Source organism: Cucumis sativus, chromosome 6 (genome assembly GCF_000004075.3).
Source record: "Cucumis sativus cultivar 9930 chromosome 6, Cucumber_9930_V3, whole genome shotgun sequence".
Classification (NCBI taxonomy): Eukaryota; Viridiplantae; Streptophyta; class Magnoliopsida; order Cucurbitales; family Cucurbitaceae; genus Cucumis; species Cucumis sativus.
The window spans coordinates 28,954,364-28,980,728 of record NC_026660.2 but is presented as its reverse complement, the minus strand read 5'-3'; the positions used below and the strand labels follow the sequence as shown (position 1 = coordinate 28,980,728).

General features: G+C 32.7%; 3 protein-coding genes across 5 annotated transcripts; all 3 read left to right on the top strand.

Moving 5' to 3' along the window:
* The first annotated feature begins 569 nt into the window (after positions 1 to 569).
* Positions 570 to 6,498, top strand: LOC101212119 (putative PAP-specific phosphatase, mitochondrial). Of its 3 annotated transcripts, none has more exons than XR_004217198.1 (10): positions 570 to 1,513; positions 1,618 to 1,714; positions 1,961 to 2,063; positions 2,390 to 2,598; positions 2,872 to 2,931; positions 3,067 to 3,452; positions 3,888 to 3,966; positions 4,045 to 4,095; positions 4,236 to 4,385; positions 5,236 to 5,368. XR_004217198.1 is itself a non-coding variant. In XM_004134686.3 (10 exons), the coding sequence occupies exons 1-9, from the start codon at positions 1,413 to 1,415 to the stop codon at positions 5,383 to 5,385; spliced, it is 1,236 nt and encodes a 411-aa protein (XP_004134734.1). In that variant the 5' UTR covers positions 575 to 1,412; the 3' UTR covers positions 5,386 to 5,423; positions 6,184 to 6,498. The 3 variants fall into 3 exon arrangements, 2 of the variants coding, with proteins under 2 accessions (XP_004134734.1, XP_011658190.1); XM_004134686.3 differs by lacking the exon at positions 4,236 to 4,385 and adding an exon at positions 6,184 to 6,498 and having other exon boundaries at positions 575 to 1,513; positions 5,236 to 5,423; XM_011659888.2 differs by lacking the exon at positions 4,236 to 4,385 and adding an exon at positions 6,184 to 6,498 and having other exon boundaries at positions 1,348 to 1,508; positions 5,236 to 5,423.
* Positions 6,499 to 10,593: 4,095 nt separating this feature from the next.
* LOC101206909 (transcription factor MYB102) lies at positions 10,594 to 13,011 on the top strand. Its single transcript, XM_004134915.3, has 3 exons — positions 10,594 to 11,478; positions 11,598 to 11,727; positions 11,987 to 13,011. The coding sequence occupies exons 1-3, from the start codon at positions 11,346 to 11,348 to the stop codon at positions 12,885 to 12,887; spliced, it is 1,164 nt and encodes a 387-aa protein (XP_004134963.1). The 5' UTR covers positions 10,594 to 11,345; the 3' UTR covers positions 12,888 to 13,011.
* A 7,330-nt stretch (positions 13,012 to 20,341) lies between these two features.
* LOC101212362 (uncharacterized aarF domain-containing protein kinase 2) lies at positions 20,342 to 24,943 on the top strand. The gene is made up of 5 exons (XM_011659887.2): positions 20,342 to 20,520; positions 21,318 to 22,650; positions 22,883 to 23,152; positions 23,672 to 23,827; positions 24,434 to 24,943. The coding sequence occupies exons 1-5, from the start codon at positions 20,513 to 20,515 to the stop codon at positions 24,551 to 24,553; spliced, it is 1,887 nt and encodes a 628-aa protein (XP_011658189.1). The 5' UTR covers positions 20,342 to 20,512; the 3' UTR covers positions 24,554 to 24,943.
* Positions 24,944 to 26,365: the final 1,422 nt, after the last annotated feature.

Genomic DNA, 26,365 nt, shown 5'->3' with positions numbered 1-26,365 from the left:
ATTTTTTTTTTTTTTTTTTTTACTATATTCTCTAAATAGTTTAATTTTTTTCTCTCTCCATCACAGTTCAATTTCGAGATTTCCATTAAAATTTCGATGATTTTTTTTCTCCTTTCTTTACGATTAGACTAGTTCAATAAATGTTTTTTAATTCTATAATTTCACACAATAATGTATAATTTTATCTCAAGATTAAATTGGTTTGAATTTTTTTTTTAGTGTCTCCAAAGGAATCGAAATTGAGAAAGAATATCATATAATTATTGTCAAATTTCAACTCCATTCAAACATTTTTTTAATTGCATTTTTACATCATCTCACCTCAAAATTGAATTTAGTGAGTGGGTTACTTTTTTTTTTTTTTACAAGAAACTAAAGGTATCTGGTTCGTATTAGACATGTAATTTATAATTATTTTGTAAGCAAACATTTCATTTTCTTTAATTTTGCAATTAATTATCAATAATTAACATTCTTCTCTAATTATTTTTACTTTATTTTCTTTTAAAAAGACCGCTTTCACAAAATATATGTCAATTTTCGTCTAATTATGCTATGATCAAAATTTCGCCAAAGTAATTTATAACAGTTTCCAATAATTTCGATAAAGATTATCTATATTTCCAATAATTTAGATTTGAAAAAAGAAAAAAAGATGAACTGGTTACAATTTTTTACGACTTTTTTACAATACAACTTGATGCTTTGAAACTAGAGACAGTTGTATATAAAACTTGCATAAAAACAAAAATAGAGATTCAATCAAAGTATGTACAAGAGATAAATAAATCAGGTTGGAGCCCAACAACTCAAATACATGACAGTTCTTAAAGATTCTTCAGCTATCTTAACATTCTGGCCCTCACCAGCGCTGAATTTATTACCGGAGTAGCATTTAGAAGAAGAAGACGAAGAAGAAGAAGAATCCTTGAGAGATTTCAAGGCAGCGGGATCGCTCTTCGCAGCCTGATCTCTGGTCTTCTGTATACACCGTGTCACGAATTGCCCAAACACCCTGCTCATGCCACGAACAATTGATGGTACAATCAAAGTCGATTCAAATTCCAAGAACTTGGAATGAAGGAATTTGGTTATATAAAAGCAAAGAAAAGCGAATAGATAAGGATGAATTGGCGTGTTCTAAAAGAAAAGTTGGTGCCATTGGAAGCCATTTTTGTTGATTATTTTATTTGGATAAGGAATTGGAATTTTCAATTTTCCATGTCAGTACATACGAAATCCCTGTGGACGGGAGCTTCGTCGAAGGTCCTCATTACTGGGCCGGAAATGGGCCTTCTATTCGGCCCATTGGCTTCTCCATCTCTCTTTCTCTGGTGGTCATTTGAATCCGCTCACAGCCAGTCACAGTTGAGCTCATCTTCGCCATAACAATTGCTCTTTTGACCCTCACTATGGCTCTGCTTCACTCTTCTTCTCATTTCTCAACTCTTCGATGGACTCCTTCGTCTCATCCGATCTCTCTAACTTCACGCCGTCGATACTTCAACGTAAGGTCTCTTATCTCCATCCTTGTGATTTTATTGTCTTTCATGGGAAATTCATACGTGTGCTTGATACTTTACTTATTATTATTATTTTTTAAATTTCTGTCGTTAGGTCCTGTCTGCCATTGCCGATGCAGAATGCGAAATATAGGAAAGAGCTTGAAGCAGCTATCGATGTGGTGCAGAGAGCTTGTCGTCTATGCGTTGACGTAATTTCTCTGTCTTCTTCTATTTAATTTTGTTATGTTTGTTCATTTTGGATGTGGATGTGTAAATAAGTCCGGGAAGTTAGCTACAGATTACAAACCTTCTATTCTAAATCTTAACAAGACTGCATTATGGTTGTATGGTGAATCTAACCTTCTACTGTGATGGTCTGGTAGTAACCACCGAGAGGTCAGCCAATCCAATCTCTCTCAGTGGTTTAGACGAATTCATGTTTTGATAATTGGCAGGTGAAATCGTCGCTTCTATCGGCTGATGGACAGGTTCTGGAAAAGAACGATCAGACTCCAGTTACTGTTGCCGATTTTGGAGTTCAGGCGCTTGTCAGTTTGGGTAATAAAACATTACATTGTGTATATTCGAATTGGTTCATTTCTCATATTATAATTTCGCTCATGTAAATACTAGTTGTGCCTGATTCTGCGGATTATCCAATAGTTCAACCATTCTGCTCGCTATGATTGCTAGTTGTTGTTGTTGCTGCTGGGAGTTTTATATTTTATTTTTTAAAATAATTGTCGGTTTTCACATTTTATATCTTATTTCTACATCTCACTATGCGTTTTTGGTGTTCATTATGGGGATACACAATTCTTCAAGCCAACGTAAGTAATTGTTAATTGATCGTTCCTTTTTTCCCTCCACTTTTCTTGCTGCAGAGTTGGGTAATCTATTTCCATCTATTCCATTAGTAGCTGAGGAGGACTCTGCATTTTTACGTGCAAACAATTTGGCACATTCAGTACTGGCAGTAGTGACTGAGAAGTCGAGTTTTCCAAATGAGTTGACTCAGGATAATGTGCTGAAAGCAATCGACAGGGGAGCGAATGTTGCATTTGCTTTTGGAAGTAAGCCAGCCACATATTGGGTGGGGATTCCTAATTGTATTGTCATCTTTTGATTTGTAACATCATGAGAAATCTCTATGTTGGGTTTTAACCTTGAGTTTCCCCAACTTTCTGGTTTTTGAGAGTCATAATTGCCATTGAAATTCCATATGCTATATTTCATCGATGCTAATGTAATTTTAAGTTATGAAGACCTCTTCATTTGAAATAGAAGGGCTTGAAGTTTCCCCTTTATACTGTTTCATTTATCTGTGAACATACCTAATATGTGCTTTAAATGAATTCCAATGAAGGTATTGGATCCAATTGATGGCACACGGGGATTTCTTAGAGGAAATGATGTCTTATATGTGGTATGTCATTTAATCAGGCTTTTTCTTAGCACTTACGTTGTACTTGTGGAGACAAGATGCGCTTGAAAGATTTAGTATGAATTTTGTAATTTGGATATCTGTTTTTCTATCTTCCAACTCTTCGAAAAATTGCAGGTCGGGTTGGCTCTTGTGGTTGAAGGAGAAATTGTGTTAGGTGTTATGGGATGCCCCAACTGGCACGGAGATTTGTCTGAAGAGTCAAACTCTGAAGATCTTGAGCGTGGAGGTGTCTGGTCCAGGTCAGGAGCCATAATGATTGCCCATGCTGGATCTGGAACATGGACAAGGAGATTGTCAGATATGCAAAGCCCGAGCAAGGTGTTTCATAATTGGACAAGATGCTTTGTTGATGAATACAGCCTTGTGCATGAGGCACGCTTCTGTATCCCAGATAGTCAGACGTGGGAATCGCTTCCCCCATCAACTTCATTGCAAGCAACAACGAATGCTGATCAGGTTGGGAGTGGTCAAATTCTTCTTCTCCGAAAATGTTGTGGAAGGTATTAGGCTATTTGCAACCCACATAATATACGTGTCCTTTCCTAACAAGACTCGTTCACTTAAAATTCTAGTCACTAATATGCGTAATTACAATGGATTGCTTCTTCGGTTTCTAAAGTTTGATCATCAATAGTATAGTTGCGAAGATTAATGGTCTACACTGTAGGACTCATGTATCTTTTTCTTGAATATGTCCTCCCCCTCCACCACACAGATTTAGTTAGACATCGGCATTTTACAGCTAAAAGTTTATTTGAAGATGATCTAAATAATTTAATTGGCTCAAAGTTTATTGAAGATGATCTAAATAATTTAATCGGCTCAAAGTTTATTGAGGATGATTTAAATAATTTAATCGAATGTATGCCTCAATTTGTGGTGTTTAGATAAAATAAAAACTCTCATTAATTCCTCTTCATCTCATTTTTCTGCAGTTTGTGCAAGTATTTCATGGTGGCTTCTGGTAGGGCATCTGTCTTCATTCTTCGAGCAAAATCTCAATCTATTATCAAGGTATTTTTATGCTGTCCTTTTGTGATGTCATGTAATAGCAATACCACCTCAAAAAAAATTTATGTTGTTCCTATGCAGACTTGGGATCATGCAGGTGGCATGATTTGCGTGCATGAAGCCGGTGGGAAGGTATGCCACATTACTCTTTTTGAAAAGGGTTTTAAGCTTGATGTTTTTCCCGTTCATTATACTTGCACGTTTGTGGCATTTCTTTTAAAGTTTTGACGTTAAGTGAAATTGAGTCAAGGGATGAACTATATTCTTTACAGGATTGATTTCCGATGAAAAAGCCAGAACGATAGTTATATTGCTATAGTTTAAGCTTTGGAAATTTATGTCAGGATTCCAAGTCATTGTCAATGTTCATTGTCATTACGTTCTTCTCTCCTTTTTTGGAGAAATCTTGGAAATATTACAAGGTAAATCCAAATTTCGTTTGATAGCTAAAGAAAACAAGATTCATTATTTGTTAATATGTTGTCTGACTCTGATGCTTCAAGCCTTCAATCTACCACACGAAAGCACTAGCAGCAATTCTGTCTTGTCTTATCCTTGCCTTTTTCCTTCTGCATATCTGAGATTCTGAGTGATTTACGTACCATCCTGGTTCAGAGTATTACACGTCAACGTCATTATATGGTATATAAAGTTATCATGGAGTTAGAATGATAATCACACCAACTTTATGGCCTCAGCCACCAGTTTACCGCAAAGGATTTCTTAAACTTTCTCGTTATTTTTGGATTTCTCTACTACATCAACATCTACAAATGGTTATTATTGTTATTATTATACCTTTCGATACCCTCTACATCTATAAATATTATTCATGTGAAAACGGTAAAAAAATCAGTGGAGTTATGTGATGCACTAAAAGGACAAACAAAAATTTCCCAACGAACAAGGGTACCACCTCTTCTCCTGGGAATACTACTCTATTCCTTGGTTGCATTCCCCCCAAATGGCTTTTGTAGCATTAAGTCATAAAACCTTGGCCTTTTTTTTATTCAATAAACAAATGGCCGCTCAGAATTTAAAACGACTGAAAGTCTCATATTAATCAGTTGATCTAGAAAATTAAAATTGTAGCATGCAAGAACTTAATGATTATGGTTCATGGTACTGCTAAATTACATTTGCTGTCGCTGATATTTGGATAGGCAATCATCATCGTCAAAGTTTTGTATTTGTACGATCATGGAATATTACAATTACTTCTGTCTGAAACACCTAAATGAAGTGATAATGGAGCTCTTTCTGTTTGATTAGGTGACTGACTGGAAAGGCAATGACATTGATCTTGCTGCTGATCAAGCTGGCCGTAGGATTTTATCTCCCTCAGGCGGCATTCTTGTCAGCAATGGTCACCTACACGATCTTATAATTGAGATGACTGCATCCACTTCATCTACTGTCTGATGCTGAGACTACCTATCGGTCTATCATACCTAAATTTGGTAAGGCATCCCATCTCCCATTCCAACGCCTTTACTTTACATAACCTTCTAAATCTTCCAATATTTTAGTTCCTTAAAACCTGGCCAAAAGACGATCAAATGAAGAGAGATCCTTGGATATACAGTTAAACAAGTAGCTGACCAATAAATAAATTAATAAAACACTTTGGGCTAGAGCAACGGATGGTGGTTGATTGATTTAATATTTTATATTGCTGCAAAAGTTAAAACGTTCCCACCGGACTTTTCCATTCTGAATGTTGTTTGATTAGTATTACATACCATTTCGTTGCTAAATGTATGACACGTATGTTTTTTATAATTGTTGTGATTATTTTGGATGAGCACATTCAATATATATGTAGTTTAGGTATTGCCTTTCTTTATTTGGTCTACATAAAAGGTACTTGTTTCCACGCCTTTACCTTGATAGTATATGCCCCCCTTTATCTTATTTAGCCAGTGTATGAGCTGGGTTCACCTTTGGTTTGCACGTGATGCTGACAATAGTCTCCCAAAATAATATATGCGACCTGTTTCTGTAAGAACTATTATACAGCGAGACTTATATGTAAGATCCCTCTTCCCTGTTCCTCAAGGACGCCCGTTGGTATAACTGCATTATTACGTGGAAACAATTTGGGAAATTCTGAATGTGCCCAGTTGCTATTTTTATCAACATAGAAACAAAGTAGTTTATTTTGTGGCAGTTAGATATTCAGTTGGTGGAGTTGAGCTAACAAAATCACTTTTTCTGCAGATCCGCATTTGGAGATCAACGGTGGAAAAAAAAGACCTGGGGGAAGTTAATTACGGTAAAGTACTAAGCTTATCTTCAATAATGTGAATGGTTGACCAATTAAACGACTATTTTTATAATTTCAATCCGTTAAGTTCAATTATTAGGCTAAACCACAACCTTGGATTTTTATCGTGATTTTGGTAGTACATTATTGTGCACGCTGTGCACAAAATGCCCTAAGATAGCATTTCAGCCAAAATGTCAATATGCTATAAACATAGGCTCCTATCTAGTTATAGAATTACCACGGGAAAGTTATTCCATTTTCGGTTCTACACCAATCCACTTTCGAATCATCCTGTCCTGTGAAATCTGGCCACCTGGGCTTGATTATTCCAATGAAGACAATTCTCGTACCCCACCTGCCCAAATTTGAAGATATTTGGAAATTCTTCTATCATGGGAGTCCAGACTCGAACAAACTTGTTATTTTGCCTTTTGTCCCCTCTCCTCCCACATAGATCAATAAAATGATAGTTCTCAAGTCAGTATGTTTCCAAACTTCCGATTGCGGGCGCAAATAGATCTGCATCCTTCTAGGAAAAAGTAACTTCGAAAATTGGCATGACTAGTTTAGAAGAATTGAGTACAAAAATAACCAAATCAATCCAAAGTGACCGAAAGTTGATTAAAATCAAATTTGGTTTAGGGTTTAGAATCTGAATAGATTCTATTGGCGTTTCCTATCAACCTATGTTATTTAGTAGTAACTGATATACAGAGGGGTTGAACTCTCAATATTTCATTTCTTTTATTTACAAAAGTGGTCCTAATCCCTAAATTTCGCTACTTTGATAAACAAATCTGATGGAGAAGAAAAGGACACACCCACCCTCTACTCAATGTTTGTTGAAACTTGAAAGATTAAAGTGGCGAAGAATTAAACTATCAAACATATACTTTTGATAATCTTCCAATTTGTCTAATGTTTGCCCTCCGTTTAATTGTAAACACGTAGCAATTAATTTTAGAAAACAATCCCCAAAGCACGTATTTTGGACAAGTAATAAACCTAATTGGCTAGAAGCCTAGAATACAGTAGCATGGCCCTGTGGACCATTAATATTTATTAGCATTCCAAGGATCCAATTAAAATAATTATAGAAGAAAACGAAGAAAAAACCCTTTTCCGTATCCTTGTATCGATGGATATAAGATTTGCAACCACGAGAATTATGGCCCGTCTCGATAAATTTGATCCCGATGACTTTGGATTGTTGTCATTTCCCTACAACTACCGTCGCTCACATGGGTTTTCAAGTTAAGATTTCTATCATTTGCCCACAATAAATATTTATTTATATAGTTTTATTAGTTGACATTAATTGCTATAGAAGTCTTTAACTCACTCTTAGCCACGTACAAGTTTATGTTTGATAAAGTGTGTCATTCTAACTTAAAAGAATTCGATAAATTTTATAGACCTATTTTTTAAAATGCCTTTGGTCGTCCTTTCTAGCAATATCCATATATATTAGGTCCTTTGACTAATTTATAGATACGATTAAACTTAAGAAAATCCAACCAAACAAGTTAATTTGATAGAAGCACATGGAATAGAATTTTTATCTTTTTCATCGAATCATTTACTTGTTTTAAATGGTTAGTTATTTAATGTAAGTCTAGCTCACAATTAGTTGATAAGCATTTTCTCGAAAATATTTCTTAAAACATTTTCTCAAGAAAGTGGTTTTAATTAAAACACATAGTCGTTCGGTTTCATTCATTTGTAATATTTAGAAATACAACTATTAATATGTATGGATGTATTACATTTAGAAGTGATTCGATATGAAACTTAGAAATTCTTGGTTAGGAAAGAAAACCTTCCAGAGGAAATGTTGCAGGGTTAATAAAATATTATTTGACCCTACTGATTTGGGATTATGATGGGTGAGAAACTTGTAGACATGATTTTCAACTTCAATGTGTAATATAGTCCTCGCATACATTAACTTTTTCCATGGTAGAAGTGACCATTAGGCAATAGAAAATTACTAATAAATTTTGAAGTAGAATTGGTGGGCAGCTGGCTCCAACCATTAAAAGTCCATTATTATTCTATATATCATACATTTAACTTATACGTGTCATAGCTTAATTAAATATAAATATGAAGCCCATTGACTAGCTTAAACCTAATTCTTAAATTAATTATTTGAAAAGGTCGTTGTCCTTTATTTAGCATGTGATTTCTTCAGTAATTTTGAAAAAACTCAAAGTAATACTAAATTTTTAAGTGTATGTTAGTTCTAAAGAGGTGTTCAATTGATGAGAGATTAGTAGCTATTTATGTTTTAAAGTGACCAGAATTCACTAGCTAACTTGTGTTAGCACTATCACTAGAAAGCCTCTTGGTAAGTTCCAAAAGTTGCCATGGGGTCATGAGTTATTCACAATTTGAGGAGGGTGTCCTTAATCTCTAGCTTAAACTGTACTAAAATATTCTTAAAGTTTGTAGAAGATTCAATTATTTTTCTAGATTTTAAAAAGTTTCATTTTAGCAAAATAAAAATTATCCAAGAATAACTCTAAAACCTTGTCCTTTATTATTTTTTTTTTTTAAAAAAACAGACCCTTCATTTGAAAACAAACATGGTATTTGAAATATGTGTTAGCAATCATTTGGAATGTTTTTAGATTTCAATTCCATTCTATTTTAGGTTTCAATTTTCATTTAACGTTTAAACAATTTTATACTCTAACGATAGTTTTGATTTGTTTATAAAAGAATAAATATATGTGTTTTTTTTTCTTTTTGATTTAGCTTGAAATATAATTCTCAAACCATTAGTTTAAGTTTAAAGGTAGTGTACCCTTATAACTAATTTCGAAATCCAAACTATTTAAAAATCTATGATAAAAAATACTATTCAAACTATGTAATTTTCAGTAATTTGAAAATTAGGCATGGATTAATATGGGTATGAATACAACACACTGACACCCTCCAACAACATAATAGAAGAGGGAAAAATTTGACCAAATTTAAGAGATTTCAAAGAAAAGAAATGCATAATGTGTAGTTTGAAAAACTTATAGCGGGCAAGACTTTAATTACAACAAAACACAAAAAAGGAGAGAGCTTGTTTTGATATTGATACTGGACCGACAAGCGGCCATGGGAAAACGTGGGAGCTCAGGAATGGACTGATGAGGTCATTCGATCTGTCAATTTGAACGGCTTTGATGAAGACACGCACAAGATCCATAATTGAAAGATTTAGAAAATCAAATGATTGATTAAACAACTACTACAGTTAAATCACCTAATAATTGGGCATTCAAGACAACTCCAACTTCCGTACACATCTCCGGTGTGAATCCATGCAAAAATTCCTCTTTCTTCCACAAAATTGCCCTCACTGCCCCTTCCCCCTTCATATAATAAATAAATATATCAAAACACCTTTTACATCTTTTTAACCCTTCAGGGACCCAATCAATAAGACTTGACCTAATAATTAGTAGTGAATATCTTTTTAAAAGGACAATTATCGTTCTTTTTTTCTCTTTAAAAACACCCAAAAGGTCCATGGAATTTTGGGTCTTTTACTCTAACTTTTCAAGTACTGGCTCGTGGGGAAATTTGAAGAAAATATATGGTTTTTCATTACATAAATTCAAATTTAATACCAATATTGTGCCGTTGATTGCTTATTAAGACCGACAACACTGGTACAGAGAGAGAAAGAAGGAAAATAAATTTTAATTCACACATGTTTCACAAACTATATATATATATACATACATATATACACTTTTTCATTTGATTTTACCTTTTTTATTTTGGTTCTTTCGATATATATGTTGACTGGAAAAGTGTCGTAAATGGAGGAAAGAGATATGCTTGTTATGGAGCAGACAAAGTTGTAAATTACAAATAAAATAGCAATTAATAGCGTGCGGAGGTTGATAAGCTTATCGTGTTACAAATTGGTTGGTTTAATCCAACCCCCCCCTTTTCTATCACTATCCCATCCATGAATTTTTTTTTAACAAGTTATCTTCACATTTCATATCATAAATAAATACCTTTACAATTCCTCTCTTAAAATTTTGTTTAATTAATTCTATTTCAATTATCACCCATCTTAATCAATCAAATTATTATCAACTAATTGATCTCTTCGTGTGAAAATTTAGTGTTGCTTATTAAATACAGAAAAATTAGGTTATATTATAGTTTTAAACCCTAAGTTTTTGTTGATGTGATAATTTAGACTCTAATGTATCAATTTAGTTTCTATATTTTCATTTTTTTGTTACAATTTAAAACCCTATAGTTTAGATTTTATAACATTATAGTTCAAATTATCATGAAAAAATTAATAGTAAAAGTTCATATTAAATCCATATAACCATAACACAATCGTTTTATTTATCTATACATCTAAGAAATTTCATTATATATAAACAAGGATTAAACCGTCAGAAATGGTAATGAAATAAAGTAAAATTAGTATCCATTAAATTTGATTGCTAAAAAAAGTAGCTGCCACAATGTTTCAGCTTATCAAACAAAAGATTTGTCTTGTTATTTTTTGGAGTTTAGAAGGGAAAATGTTGACTAGTTGGACTAACCAATGAGAGGAAGCCATGCATATGTAATAGTAATATGAGAGAGAGAGAGAGAGAGGGTGGCGCCATAGGATCTATGAACAAGATGACCCACGTGGCTTCACCACGTCAATGACAGCTATTCTTTTATAATGTGAAGACTAGAAAGTGATGCTTCCCAATCACACTAAACGATCCATTTTAAACACACACATTATACCATATCATTATTTACATAATTATCGTATCATTAAAACATATACTTCCAACAATCCCATCTTTAATGTATAGATTATAATTGTAATTTCATTAGAGAGAAGAGAAGAGAAAAAGAAAAAAGAGGACACGTCACCGTTTTCACCCAAAGTAATAAACAGTGGACGGCACCGAACCCATTTGACTTCCTTTCCCATTCTTCTATTTATAGAGTTTCATATCATTTAGGTCCCTACAGATTATTCATATTTCATATCCATATTCCTCTTCACTCTCTCCAAATTCAAACATACCAACTTCATATTCCAATTTCATCGTCCAAGTTTTCTTTTTATCACGCCAAAATGGGAAGAACCCCATGCTGTGAGAAAGAAGGTTTGAAGAAAGGTCCATGGACTCCTGAGGAAGATCAGAAACTTATTGATTATATACAGAAACATGGGTATGGAAATTGGAGAACTCTTCCCAAAAATGCAGGTAAATTTTCAGAAGTTTCTCACTTGGGGTTGCTTTAAATATTCCATCAACTCATGATATTGTTGTAAAAGCTTAATATTTTCTTCTTATTCTTATAAACTTTGTTGTCATTGTTTTAGGTCTACAACGATGTGGGAAGAGCTGCCGTCTTCGATGGACAAATTATTTGAGACCCGATATTAAGAGGGGAAGATTTTCATTTGAGGAAGAAGAAACTATTATTCAACTTCACAGCATTTTGGGCAACAAGTAAGTTCTACCAAATTTGTATCATTTTATCACTTTTAGTTAACACTGTTTTCTAAACTTTTTAACCTCGAAAAGTAATTTTAAAACCTTCTTTCTCAATTTAGCTAATAATCATTAGACTATTTTATTTAAATTGAGTAAAAAGTTTGAGAAGAAACGATTCAAACGAGTTTTCTCAAATGATTTTCAAACCAAACTAAATTTATTTCATTTAGGTTTACTTTTAGTTTCTTAGTGTTATTTTTCAACTTTTGGTTAGGTGGTCTGCAATTGCGGCTCGATTACCAGGAAGAACAGATAACGAAATAAAAAACTATTGGAACACTCATATTAGAAAAAGGCTATTAAGAATGGGAATCGACCCGGTAACCCACAACCCAAGGCTTGATCTTCTTGATTTATCTTCAATTCTGGGGTCATCGTTTTACAACAACAATAGTCCCAATTCTCAAATGAACAATTTCTCAAGGTTAATTGGAATACACAACTCAACAGTTAACCCTGAAGTCCTTAGATTTGCCAACTCTTTCATTGCCTCTAACAATCTCTCTCAAAATCCAAATTTTCTACTTCAAAACATTGATCAAAATCAAGAACAATATTCCCAAATGATCATCTCTCAATTACAATTACAACAACAACAACAATCCCACCACCAAATTGACCAATCCTCAGCTCTTCCACCGCTCCATGAAGTCTCCGCCGGTTGCAGTCCGTCCACCACTACCTCTTACGGCGGAGAACCCCCCTATTATCACTCCTCCGGCCACCAATTACTATTCCCATCATCATCAAACTTCACCACTGACTTTTACTCCCAAAATTGTCAACACCCAAGTGACAAAATGCCCTCAATTAATAATAACTTGAACGGTTTTAATTACTCATCTTTAGAAGAGTTTCAAAGTTACGATTTGTATGGTTCACATGAAGAACGAGAACGAGAACAAGAACAAAAACAATTTCATGAACAAATTATGGAGGCGTCGCCGGAAACGTCGACTCTGAATTCAAGCCCGACGCCATTGAACTCAAATTCAACATATTTCAGTACAGCCAATGGGAATGGGACCGATCAAGATGATAGAGAAAGCTACTGCAGCCAAATTTTTAAGTTTGAATTTTCCGATTTTTTGGATGTTAATCCCGCCTTCATGTAATTCCCAATATTGAGATCTTATCATAAAAGGCTTTAATTTTGGAAATGATGCCTTGTAAAAATTTTCCAATAATTTTCATTATGTGCCTAAATGTATGATTTACACCCTCTTCTCTCCTTTTTTATTTTCTCTTTTTTCTCCAATGGGTCTCTCTCAATTTTATCTCTTATGCTTCTTTTTCTTAGATTAGTATTTATGATTCGATATATGTGTCCAACACGAGCATAACTACAAATTTGTATATATTCTTTTTTTTTTCTTGCGAGAGTTAAGATTGAGTTGGATAAAGTTACCATATTTCATATGATATTAAGTACATAATCACTATTTTAGAAGTGATTGATATATAAGTCTTGTTGTAAACTCAACCTATAAGAAAATGTAGATTTTGACATTATGTAATCATTTTATGACAATAACAATGACTTGATGGAAAAAAAATCAACGCATAGAAGATGAAAGTAAAACTTTTTAAAAGGTTAGGTACTAAATTGATAAAACAATAATAGAAAGATAAATAAATAAGTGAGAATTGAGATATATAATTATATATCAAATTATTAGTATATCCATTTTCATAACCATAACCTTCTGCATTCGGAAGCAAATCTTACCTTCTTCCTTGCATGTCAAACTATGAATGGCAAGCTTTTATCATTGTATACCATTAATCTATTACATCTTTAATATTTAATTACCCTCTCCTTTCTTTATTTGGTTTCTTAGTTAATTAAAAAATGAAACCAAATCTTGGTATAGATTGTATTTGCATCATACCAGTTTGGCGTCATTGACATGTATTACAAAACAGTGTTATTTTAAAGTAATAAGCAATTATTTCCCCCTAATATAATAAGGATACTTTATTTACACGTTACCACTGTTGTTTTCATGTTAATCCATACAAATTAAATAATAAGTATTAGAAAGGGATTTGTGTTAATTAGAGAGAAATGGAGTGTCGTAGTGCTTCCCGACAGTGAGTATAAGTTCCCGGAGGAGAGAGGAAAGGGAGGCGGAGGGTTTGCTTGGGACAGCTGTCCAGCCCACGTGGAAGGAGGAACAGTTCCTTTTCATGAAATACATAAAAAGGTCTTAATATTATATTCATTTCCGTCTGCCATTGGGATAACACGTGGTACCGTCTCAGCGGTGCCATTTTAATGTCTAAATGAAAAGAGAAGTTACTTTTTTCTTTATTCAAAATAAAGCCAAGCTTCCTGTGCCCTTTCTTTCCTTTTAATCCAACCTCCTCTTTCTCTATCCAATTCCAAAATTACTTTTTACTTCTCTGTCAACATAAATCATATAATACATAGGTTTTGTTCGCCACAAAATATAAAGCAATGAATTGATGTCACATTTAACTAATTAATAAAAATGATTACAAAAACAAGGTTAAAATGTATTTAAATTAATTAAAAATTACCATAATATTAATAAAGTGAATGATTCAATTTTCAAGGATATAAGTTCTTTTTACTCTAATAAATATTTAAGTTAAGCAATGATGATGTTGTTAGGTCGCATGGAATGTACGAAAATGTCAAATCTTGAAATGGAATGTTATGAGCATCAAATTAAGGGAATTTTTTTTCATACTCCGTCATCATTTTAGACACATGGGAAAAATTATTGATTGCGTTATAAGAAATTCCAATCAATTTTATCTTAAATGTCCGTATTATTAGAAAATTTATAATATTATTCTTAAATATCTATAAACGTTAAAATAAATATAATTGATGTAGAAGCTTTTAGAATTTAATTAGCCAAAAATTGATATTAAACTATGTAGCTTTCCAATCTTATTTTTTAAAGTTCAACAATAATAATTATATCATTTCAAATCTCTATTTTAAATCTAAAATAACTTTAAAGCATTCATGAAAGTTATTGGTAATATTAAAATCATTAAAAGCATATAGAATATTCTTTTATTATTTAACCCACAAACAATAAATTTGAAGCATATGCTTTTTTTTCACATTATGGATGTTGCTTCATTAAACATTATTCTTTTTGTAGACTACTGTAGGAATAGTTAATAAACAATTGTATATATATGTATTTGTCTGTTACATGAATCATCATCACCTATTAACATATAGAATTAATAACTAAAAAGAATTGAGATCAATTATGATATACACGACTTTTATCTCTAGAAATTAAAAGTTTAAAATTGTTTTTTAGTACCTAATTATAGGAAATGAATGTTTAGAATCTAAAAATGAAAGGCATGTGAACTGTATTATGTGTCTATATATATGTCAAACTAATAATTGAATAAGAAAAGAAAAAATGGAAAGGGAAGGATTCAACTTCGCATGTTTCTTCCTTGTGTATTAAACATTTTCTTTGTGTTTTCATAAAATGTAATAAGGACAAGAGCAATAATAGTGTAAAAATGTGAACATACACACAAAACAAAAGAATGCTTTTTGAAACTTAAGGGGAGGAGGAAATTTTGTAGTACATTACAAGATTTAGCAACACATCATGGAATTGGAATAAAGGTCGGTGATCGAACTTTACCTTTTATAACTAAAAATACTCTTCATAATTGTCACCATGTTTTTCATGAACATATTTTATATGATTTGAAACTTTCACCAAATTCTTTTATAAAGCCTACTTCTCTTTATTTTCCTCTTTTAGAATATTTTAAGAAGTATTTTATACTATGTTATACTTTAATTACATCATATATATTATCCGATTGTATTTATAACTATTTCGTTGTTTCACGAAAATTTATTATGAATAAAAATATGAAAATATTTATAAAATATAGTACAAAATTTAAAAGAAATAGATAGAGTTGGATAAATTTGGTTATATTTTGTAAATAATTTTTATATTTTATTATTTTTAATTAAGTAGATAAGTATTATTTTTAGAAGTATATTGAATAACGAGAACGAGAACGTATAAATTTGAAATTGATATGTAATCAATACACCACGTGTAGGAGAAATTCAGAGTCTCAAGTTGAAAAAATCAAATTGACTCATATTCCATATAAGATAGATAAACTACTTATCGCATTGCTAATTGATTTTGAGATGAAATCTCATACTATATCAAGTTTAAGAAACATAGACGAAGCTATAGGAAGATTTTAAAAATAAGAATCATAAGAGTAAAATCTACTTCATGCAAAGGTTGCATGATTTAAGAATGGGCCAAAACTAGCACGTGCACCCCGACTTACTAGATTTAGATATTCTATATAAAATGTAATCGTTTAAAAGATCGATATGCTTTACACTGATTTTAACTTTACTAAAATAAAAAATAAATCACTTAATTTTTTATTTTTTTTAAGTATTTGGTGTTCGTTGGAGAATCATCCCAACATTCTTTTAAAATTATTAAAAGTAAATGAATAAAATTAGATGTTTATTTGGAGGTTTAGAGGAATACAAACTTTGTAATTATATTAGAAGTTGAATATAGTTGTAATCTCAGTTGAGCAGTTAAAGTTCACACACAATATTTAAATTGAAGATGCATGGGTACTCAGTTTACCGAAGCAAAAGGTCAAAAGGCAAGAACTCCTTCTTTCACCACACGTAAGGTAAACGTCATTTACACCTCAAAATCTTTCTCATTCACATTCAAAATTCCAATTAAATCTGCCTAACACATACTTCTCTTTCATTAATTCATTCATTCATTGCCCATAATTAGCTGGATATCATCAACTTTTTAAATCCCAACCTCCACCTGTCCAATTAAAAAACCTTCTACATAACTTACATCTTATCAATATTTGTCATTTAATTAAACTTATTATGATTGTGAAGATCAATAAATTGAAGTAACATGTAAATTAATTTTGGCAATAATGCGTATATTTATGGAGCTTCATCTTTGACTAAGCCGACCTTTGACCTTAGAAAAATAAGTTTGATGACTACTTTCGCTCTCTCTCTCTCTGTGTGATGGCCGCCCAAAGAAAAAATACGAAAAAAACAAACAACGTTTGTGAGTAATTTGAACAAGTAAAATTAAAATCCCTAAAGTGGGTTTGTGTCTCTTGGCGCGCCGTAGTTTCTATTCTATTTTTTCTTCTTCTCACTTAGCTTCAACTTAAAAGACAAAGCTTACCCAACATACAAGAGAAGAAATTTGTGGCAAGTTTTTTAATAATTGGGCTTCCCATTATCACTATCCCATCCCCTAATGTCAAGCTTTTCCAATTCAAGTGCTTTGTCGTTGTGCTATGGATTCATGTTTGCTTGCTTTGTTGTGTCAATATCCTCAAATAAGCATAAAAACAGATTATTATCATTGCATTTATGCTTTTAATTCTGAGGTCTTGTGGCCTAAAAGTAGGCCAAAATAAATAAATAAATAATAAGGGTGTCGGCTTGTGGGCTCTTGTTTTGACTATTTATCAATGAAGAAAGTTTGTGCTTAGGGAAAATGAGACTTTGATTTGCTGATTTGGTTAAAGTGATTATCTAGAAGCTCCCTACTTTAATGATGTGATTACGAGATAAAAAAAAAAAAAAACTATTTGTTTTCTTTGTTGATGTAGACTTTTTTCCTCCCTTTGACCACGATATAATGACAATTTTAACAAATTTATATGTATTCAATTAGGTCTAGTCATCTTCCATTGAGATGTGTATTTCTTTTCACACTCTCGTTTAGTTTTCCATTCTCTATTTTTCAATAATGTTTAGAAAATTTATCTGTGTAGGTCATTATTCATAAGTTGAGACATCAAGTTAAACTTGAGCTAAAGTGATTAATCCACTTTATGTTTTCAGTTATTTATTTTATTTTGTTCAAATTAGGCACGTTATTTTCTGTTCAGAAGTTCTCAAGTCTATTTAAGCAAGCTCAAAGCATGTATAATATTGTTTTTTAGGCAACCTATCTATATGTATTTCACATACGTACTCTTCAACAAAAGCATAACAATTATTATTTTTTCAATTAATTAAAAGTTGAGGATACGTTTCGATTAATCCATAATCGTGGTCTTTGCAATGCGTCTTATTTAATTATTATTGGATCTAAAAGGAGCCTTAGTGATTCTGGGAAAAAAAGTGTACAAATATGTGCCAGCATGTGTACTGTAGAGAGGCAGGATAATTTGCAGTAAGAGTGTGGAAATTAGGAGAAAGAAGTTTTGTTGGAAAATTGTAATATATCTGGGAAAACCATGTAGGAAAGTTTTAAATATGTAGTTTGGACTTTTTAGATATTGCACATGTAGTAAAATTTATTTTCTATACTCCCATTTCTCCCTAAGATGTTTTACCTTCTTACACACTCTTCACACTTAAACCCTAGTTGTCACCCAAACTCTTACATTTCTAAATAAGAGGCAAGTGTGTTAAAGAGAGAGCTCGACGATTGAACATGTAACAGTGGTCGATGACACGTAGAGAAACTGTTTTGATGAAGGTAACAAGTTGGCAATGTTGGTTCCTCTTCTAAGAGAGAGTAGTGAGCAAACGTGTCGTGGAAGAGCCTTAGTGTTGAATGATGACAAGTAGAACAATAACAGTTAAGTAAAGTAGTGGTGTAGTGGTGACCAGCAAAGTGTTGGTTGATAAAAAATTACTAGTAAAAAAGATAATAATTAAATAACTATTCTGAACTGACGACTAAATAGAAGATAATTATGTAATCAGATGACAATTAGATAGCAATCAAACAGTTTTAAAAAATGAGATGCATTTTCGACTTTTACTTTAAACTCTTTACCAAATTTGGATTAGAATGATCAAAATTTTCATTTTTACAATTTTAAAATTCAAGTGAGATGGACGTAGTTTAGTTATTTATTATTATTGCTTTTCTTTTTTTTCAAGTGGCCGACCTTTTGTTTGCAATTTTATCAAATGAAATTTAAATATAAAAATTTGAGTTTAGATGGAAAAGACATATTTCAGCGGGGGAGAGGGGTTTATGATTTGAGATTAATTGTGTTTGAAAAGAGGGATTAACTTTTGATTTGGAACTGTTTCAGTCAAATTAATAATGTTTTAATTACACATAACCATCTAATTGTTTTATTTGTGTCATCTCAATTCCAAATTCAATTATTTCATAATGCTCTTCAAAAGTCAAAAGCATTTTCTTTTTCTTTTTACAATTTGTATTATTTCTCATCGTGTGGGTACCATTATCTAATCTTCTAGCCTTCTTTTTTTCCTAATTACACATCTAAATATTTGTTTTTCATGTTTAAATTCATACATTCAACCAATTATTTCAATTCTCTTTTTTCTTTTTTTATGAGAATATAAGAAATTAATTTAAACACCAATTATGTTCACAATCTACCAATAATTTGAGTTATACTATCATCTATTCTCTTCAAACTATAAATTTTGTTTTCTAATAAAAATGGTTGACAACTTCACATTGTTAAGAAAGACTAAGGTTTTCTTCTTATTTTTTTACTATTGATATTTTAATTTTCACATTTTGTGGAAGTAAAAAAATGAGATTAAATAACTACAATTATATTTAAAGACTTATATTATTATTATTATTGTAACTATGTAGTTAAAAAAATAGTTGGATGAGATTGAAAGTTTGCAGTGACATTATTATAAAATTTATTGTTGATAGAAAAATCAAATTCATTAATGATTTATAAATGTTATTAAGAAATTATCCATAAATTTGAACATATGCTCATATTCTTAAAATAACACAACAAAAAATTCAACTTTGGAAAATTATTCACATAAATATAGATTTTAGTAATAAAATTTACTATATTTATAAAAAATGAAAAATTAAATGATGCTATATGCTAATATTTTTCTACTATGATTGTTGTATTTGCAATTACTCACGATGAAATATAAATTTTTTAGGTACAATTTACAAGGATTAAAGTTTAACTTGTTTTCTATACTTAGATATACATTATTCATTGTACATACTATTGATATACTTTGTTACGAGTGTTTAACATGTAGCCAAATGATATGAATACTAAAATAACAAGGATATATTTAATATAATACCATTCTTTTAATCATTGTCTATAGTTTATCTTATTCACACTCATTCGTAAACCAAATTATGAGTTATTAGCATATTGACAACATAAACTTAGCTTAACTGACATCTGTATGTTCTCGAAGACAAAAGGTTCCGAGTTCAAATATCTCATTTACATATACTATATAAACTCTAGATGTTAAAAGTTAGAAAATAAAAAGTTTTAATTATTTAGTTATTGGTAGCTACCCATTACGAATTCTCTAAATTTTTATTTATTACTCTCTAAAGATGATGTGAAACTTCATTTTTCTCTAGACTAAACCTTGTGTGTAATGTGTTCATCAAGATTGAGCCGAATCGCGTAAGGCCCATGAGAAAGTTGGGCCTTAAGACTGCGCGCCCGATTAAAAAAAAAAAAATGCAACGACGGCGTTTTCAGTTACTCGTCTACCTCTTACATGGTTTAGGTAACTTTAGCTTTCTGAAAAACCCTAAAAAACCGAATCTCAATTTGGCCAGGTGATGCCCAAACTCAAGGAGAGTGCCTAAGGTTGAATTCTTCAAAAAAATGCTGGTAGGAATCTTTCACCACCTGCGCATGATTCCCGGATCCTTTCCTCATCAAGTTTTCGATCACCATGTCGAGGTACTGTGCCTTTTGATCTTACAGTGTAATTTTTTCATTTTTTAAATATATATATGTATCGTGTAAGTCCTTTTTGTGTTGATTCTTCTCTAACCCTCCATTTCCTGTAAAAACGAAACATGAGTTTGGGCGTGAGCTTATGAATTCTGCAACTCTTGGCATGTATTTTAACAAAATAAATAATTAAATCTGTTATTGGTTACAACTCCCATATAACTCTTATTTAGTCTCTTCTTCTATCTCTTGTAGTTTTCATCTGTATCCATTGTCTTTATAAAGGGCCTTCATCAATAATAATAAAACAAGAGAGAGATTTTATTTACCCAGTGTAATGGTATCATAGGTAATATTTGGATACAGTTCTTTTAGACTCTTTTATTCTAGAATATCGTGATTTGTAGTCCTATGCTTTGCATCACTGCCGTGCATACGGCGTACAAGAGCAGTTACAGTTAGTATTTTCTCGTTCATTTTCTGTGTTCTGTAAATTTCTGTTGATGAATGGAAGGGACGATCGGGCAAGTGCTAAAGCAAACACGTTTCGTTGTTTCTTTTTGTAGTTTATTATATTTTCGAGAGCGTAATTTGCTTGAAAGTCCGTGGGATACTTTTGTAGATGTGGATAAATCAATTATGACTTACATAATTTATGACTGCAATCTGCATTCTTGTGGAAACCATGAATTACCATCTTCTTTTTGGAGGATACTAACATGAATTAATTAAACCGAACATTTCCCGGTTTTGTAGTATTTATTATAGAATTTTGTGCTAAACTAATTTTAATATGCTTGCAGATATTTGATGCTGGGGAATATAAAGAAGACAGCAGGTTCCCTCATTACAAGCCAAAGATTGAGCCATTTAGAAGCGAAGAAGAGCGGGAAAATTGTTGCAGTTTGGCCTCTCTTTCGTAATCAAATTTTCTCATATTGTAGTTTTTTATCAAGGGGACATCCTTCCTCCCCATCTCACTGCACTTGGAGAAGTTTTTATGGGACTTGTAACACCAGAAGTTTTGGTGTCTTCACAGCCAGTAATGCCATTAAACAACATGCTCAGTTGGTTTCAAAAAGGTTTTCTTACAAATTCTCTTCCGATGGCCGTGCTTTTCCCCCCATAAACAAAGCTGCTCAAGCATTTATCTTGTCTATTTCACGTTCTTACCTGATAGTTCCTGGTATATTTGCTTTCGCATGTGGAGAGCTAGCAGCCCAAAGAACATTTGCAAATGCAGGCCACTACCCATCTCCTAATTCTTTCTACGTACGTGCAGAAGATGGGCATGCCATCATGGTTTCACTACTACGTTCCACATTAGAAGTTCTGATATTATTACTTAGAGCACTATATCTAGCCATCTTGTTCTCACCTTGCATACTGATGGCTCCATTTATGGATACCTTTGGATACAATTTCAGAAGACTCTGGCTTCGGGTTGTTCACCGTTCATTGGAAAAAGGTGGTCCAGCATTCATCAAATGGGGTCAATGGGCAGCAACAAGGCCAGATCTCTTCCCTAGGGACTTATGTACCAAGTTATCAGAGCTTCACACTAAGGCTCCTGAGCATAGTTTTTCCTACACGAAAAAAACTATTGAACGGGCATTTGGTAGAAGGCTTTCTGAGATATTTGAGAAATTTGAAGAAGCGCCTGTGGCATCAGGAAGTATTGCTCAGGTACATCGAGCTTATTTGAAATTTCGTTATCCTGGTCAACAAGTGAAGCCTATGCTAGTTGCTGTAAAAGTTAGACATCCTGGTGTCGGTGAATCAATTAGGAGAGATTTCATTATAATCGACTTGGTAGCAAAAATCTCAAAGTTTATTCCTACTCTGAAGTGGTTGAGATTGGATGAAAGTGTGCAACAATTTGCGGTTTTTATGATGTCTCAAGTGGATCTTGCAAGGGAAGCTGCTCACTTGAGCCGCTTTATTTATAACTTTAGACAGTGGAAGGATGTTTCATTTCCAAAACCTGTGTATCCTCTCGTACATCCTGCTGTTTTAGTGGAGACTTATGAACATGGGGAAAGTGTTTCACACTACGTTGATGAGCTGGAAGGAAATGAAAGACTGAAGTCTGCATTGGCACACATTGGGACTCATGCACTTCTTAAAATGCTTCTGGTAATATAACTTATGCACTTCTATGGCATTGACAATTGTTATTCCTTATTTAAAACTGTTCTGTTTTTCTTGGGGTATGAAGAATTTTGCTTTATTTCGTTGCAATCAGTTAAATTCATGATTTATGCTTTCTTCTTTTCCATGCATGTTTTTGTCCAGCACTGCCATTTTTTTTAATTATCTAGCATTGCATGTTTTTTATTCTAACGACAGTCCGATATCCTCTTATCAGGTGGATAACTTTATACATGCAGACATGCATCCTGGGAATATTCTTGTTAGGGTGCCTCATGGAAAGTCCCGTAGGAAGCGACTCTTCAATTCAAAGCCTCATGTTGTTTTCCTTGATGTAGGCATGACTGCTGAACTTTCTGGAAATGATAGAGTAAATTTACTAGAATTTTTTAAGGCTGTTGCTCGAAGGGATGGTCGCAGCGTTGCAGAGTGCACCCTGAGATTATCAAAACAACAAAATTGCCCTGATCCGGAGGCATTTATTGAGGTAATCCCAGTACATCTCTATTGTTTTTTAGTTTCTGGAGTAATTATAATTAGATCCTGGAATTTGAAGTTTAATTTTTTGGTGTGATGGTCACGCTCTAGTTGGAAACAAGTATACAAGCACATGGCTTGTAAGTTTTCCCATGATCAGCTGAAATAGATCTATTTTTTTGTTTAAGCAATAAGCATAGCTTTTCTTTTGAAGCCAACCCATATTTTTTAGCCCTCCCTATGTGGCTTCATTGTTTCTGTTTTTATTTTTTCTTTTGAAGAAAAATTAAACAAGGAGTATGTATTAGTCTTCTAGCCCTACCTATGACAATAGAATGAATCCTTTGGTTAATTTTAGTCTTAAGGAGTGATCTTTGTTTATCCTCAATATAGCCCAGAAGTAAGAAGTATTCATGTCTATTACCACCCCCTTGTGGATTTGAGACGAGGTGTTTTTTCACCACTTGAATTTCTCTCTGGATTTTCATTCTGCTTTTTGTGAGAGTATTTCTGATCACTTTGCTTGCAGGAAGTGACGGAGGCATTTTCTTTCTGGGCCACGCCAGAAGCTGATTTAGTGCATCCTGCTGAAGCCATGCAGCAATTACTGGAAAAAGTGAGGCGTTATAGAGTCAACATTGATGGAAATGTCTGCACTGTGATGGTCACAACCTTGGTTCTTGAGGTACATCTGCTTTTCCTATTTTCACAACATTGTCTTTCCCATTTCCAATATAAATCCTGTCCTTGCATGAGTTTCTGTTTTAAATAAAACGGGGGAAGATAAAGGCTGATTTTGAAAGGCTTGAATTTTGATGACGATAACCCATATTTCTGCAGTTGAATGATGAATATATTTTCATGCACTGCCATCTGATCTAAGTTGTACATTAAACAAGACATTCTCTTTCCTTTTCTTTTTTCTTGAGATTTCTTCAATTATATAAAATTAGTCCACCACGGTCTTCTCTCCTTGAACAATGGACTTCATTTTTTAAAAATCTTTTTTCTGTTTTTTGGGAACATATTTTCAGTTATAATCGAGCTTAACTAAAATTTCCTTATTTTTTATATATTTCTTCCCTTTAATTAGTTCAATTCCAGCAGAGAATTTCGTTTCGCCCAAACTCGGTCATAAAGGGTGGTTTGTCATCTTAATTGAGACAAGCTATTTCTTAGGAGTAAACAATCTTAATTTTACTTTCGAAATTTACAGATCCATTTTATGATGACTACCCCAAAATTGGCTAAGCCTCATAATGTTACTTCTAATCTTGTTATATTTGAATAGGGTTGGCAGAGGAAACTTGATCCCGAGTATAATGTGATGCGAACACTGCAAACGCTGTTACTAAAAGCGGATTGGGCGAAATCACTTTCCTACACAATAGAAGGATTGATGGCGCCATAGAGACGGGATTTGGCTCTCTATGCTCTACAATTTTGACAATGTAAAGGCACAGATTACTTACTATAAGGCTGGATCCACGTTACTCAAGTTTTGTCTTTATCTTGACCTCATTTTCCCACCGAACATTTGTTTTGATTTTTTTAGTTCAAAACTGAGGGGGAAAGCGGTAGATGAGAGAATAAAGCAAATAATGTGGTAGAAAAAAAAACCCAATTCTTTTGAGACTTACACGGTACTTATACTGAAGCAACAGGGAAAGTATTTTACTTCCCAACTGTCCCTCATTTATCTTTGATTTTTCTCCACGAGGATTTCTAATAAGTTGTCTCTTGACTGTTTAGTAGAGGTTAAATGTGTTGGTATTCTTAATCTCTAAAAACTCATTTAATACTGTTCATTAGCCCTTCTCTTGATTTTGTCATTTAGGCTTGATATGTTCAATATTTTGTAGAAACTAACGAATCTAGACTTAACTTTTGTGTTTAATATAAAATTAAAAGTTTTAACTCTTTGATACATCAATCAATAGTTTAAGGCTTTTCAGAGCTAATTAATTTTCAAAAGAGAGTTTGATGAACTAATTTACCATTTTGCTTTTCCAACAAGAAACCTATTTTTAAAATTTTGAGTAAAATTGAAAATGGAAAAAAAGGTTTCAATTAACCTGTGAAGTTTCATTTTAATTAAAAATAAAAAAATAATGCTAATGATCAATGAGACCTTTAAAGTTAAAATTAATAATTATGATTTGATATTTTGAAATTAAAAAAATAAAAATAAAGATTGTGTCTCATCCAAAACTCTTCTTCTCCTTCCACCTTCATTTCCATGATTAGAATCCAGAATTCAAATCGACATGAAGATGGAAAAGTGTAGACATAGGTGGATCTGAACGAAATATTTACTCTTAAAAAATTTGATGGAACTTCGAAGTGACCATCATCTAAACCTTTCTTCAAAACAGAGTAACAAAAAACCTACAACAACAACTCTTTTAATCCAATTGCTCTTCCATTCTCAAAGTTTTTGCACTTTCAAAACCTCACTCTCTTCTTCTCCAAGTCCAATTCCCAAAATCTTTCTTCCAAACTAAAGATTCTGATTGTAACACCTCTTCAATTTTCTATCCAATTCCCTTTTCTTCCTTCGCTTTCACTCTCCTCTATGCTACTTTCCCTTTCCCACCTCCTTTTCCTCTTACAACTCCTTAAGCTTTTCAATATCAATTTGTCGCCATAGCTTTGTTCAGTTCCTTTCCAATCTTCACGTTTTGGGTTTTGCCGGCTTCGCTGAAACCCCTTTCCTTTTTTCCTCTTAATTTTATTTGAAATCAAATAGGTTTCGTTTGATGAGATGGGTATTGGGTTGTCTTATGGGTTCTCGTTTCGAATTCAGTTGTTTACTAATGGGCACTTGAACCAACGACGCAACCGTAGGTGTGGCGATGAGTGCTGTTCGAGTGTTAATCCTTCATATTAATCCGGTAATCTCTAAGATGAAGATGAAGATTGAGATTGAGATGAAGAGGAAGATGGAAGGAGAGGAGGGAGGTATGTGATATAAGAGAGAATCTTTATCTTTATTTTTTAATTTTAAAATACCCAACTATAACTATTAATCTATAAACAATTTGCCAATTGCAACCATTTATAAACTTCAAGTGTGTAGTTGATCATTTTGAAAGTTGAAGGGTTGATTGAAACCAATGGGATGAGTGGTTTATGCTCCCAACCTAAGATTAATGAAAACAAAATTTATCTTTGAGCTTCAGCTTCTTAACAGATTCTTAAGTTTAGAAGAGAGTGTTAGCAG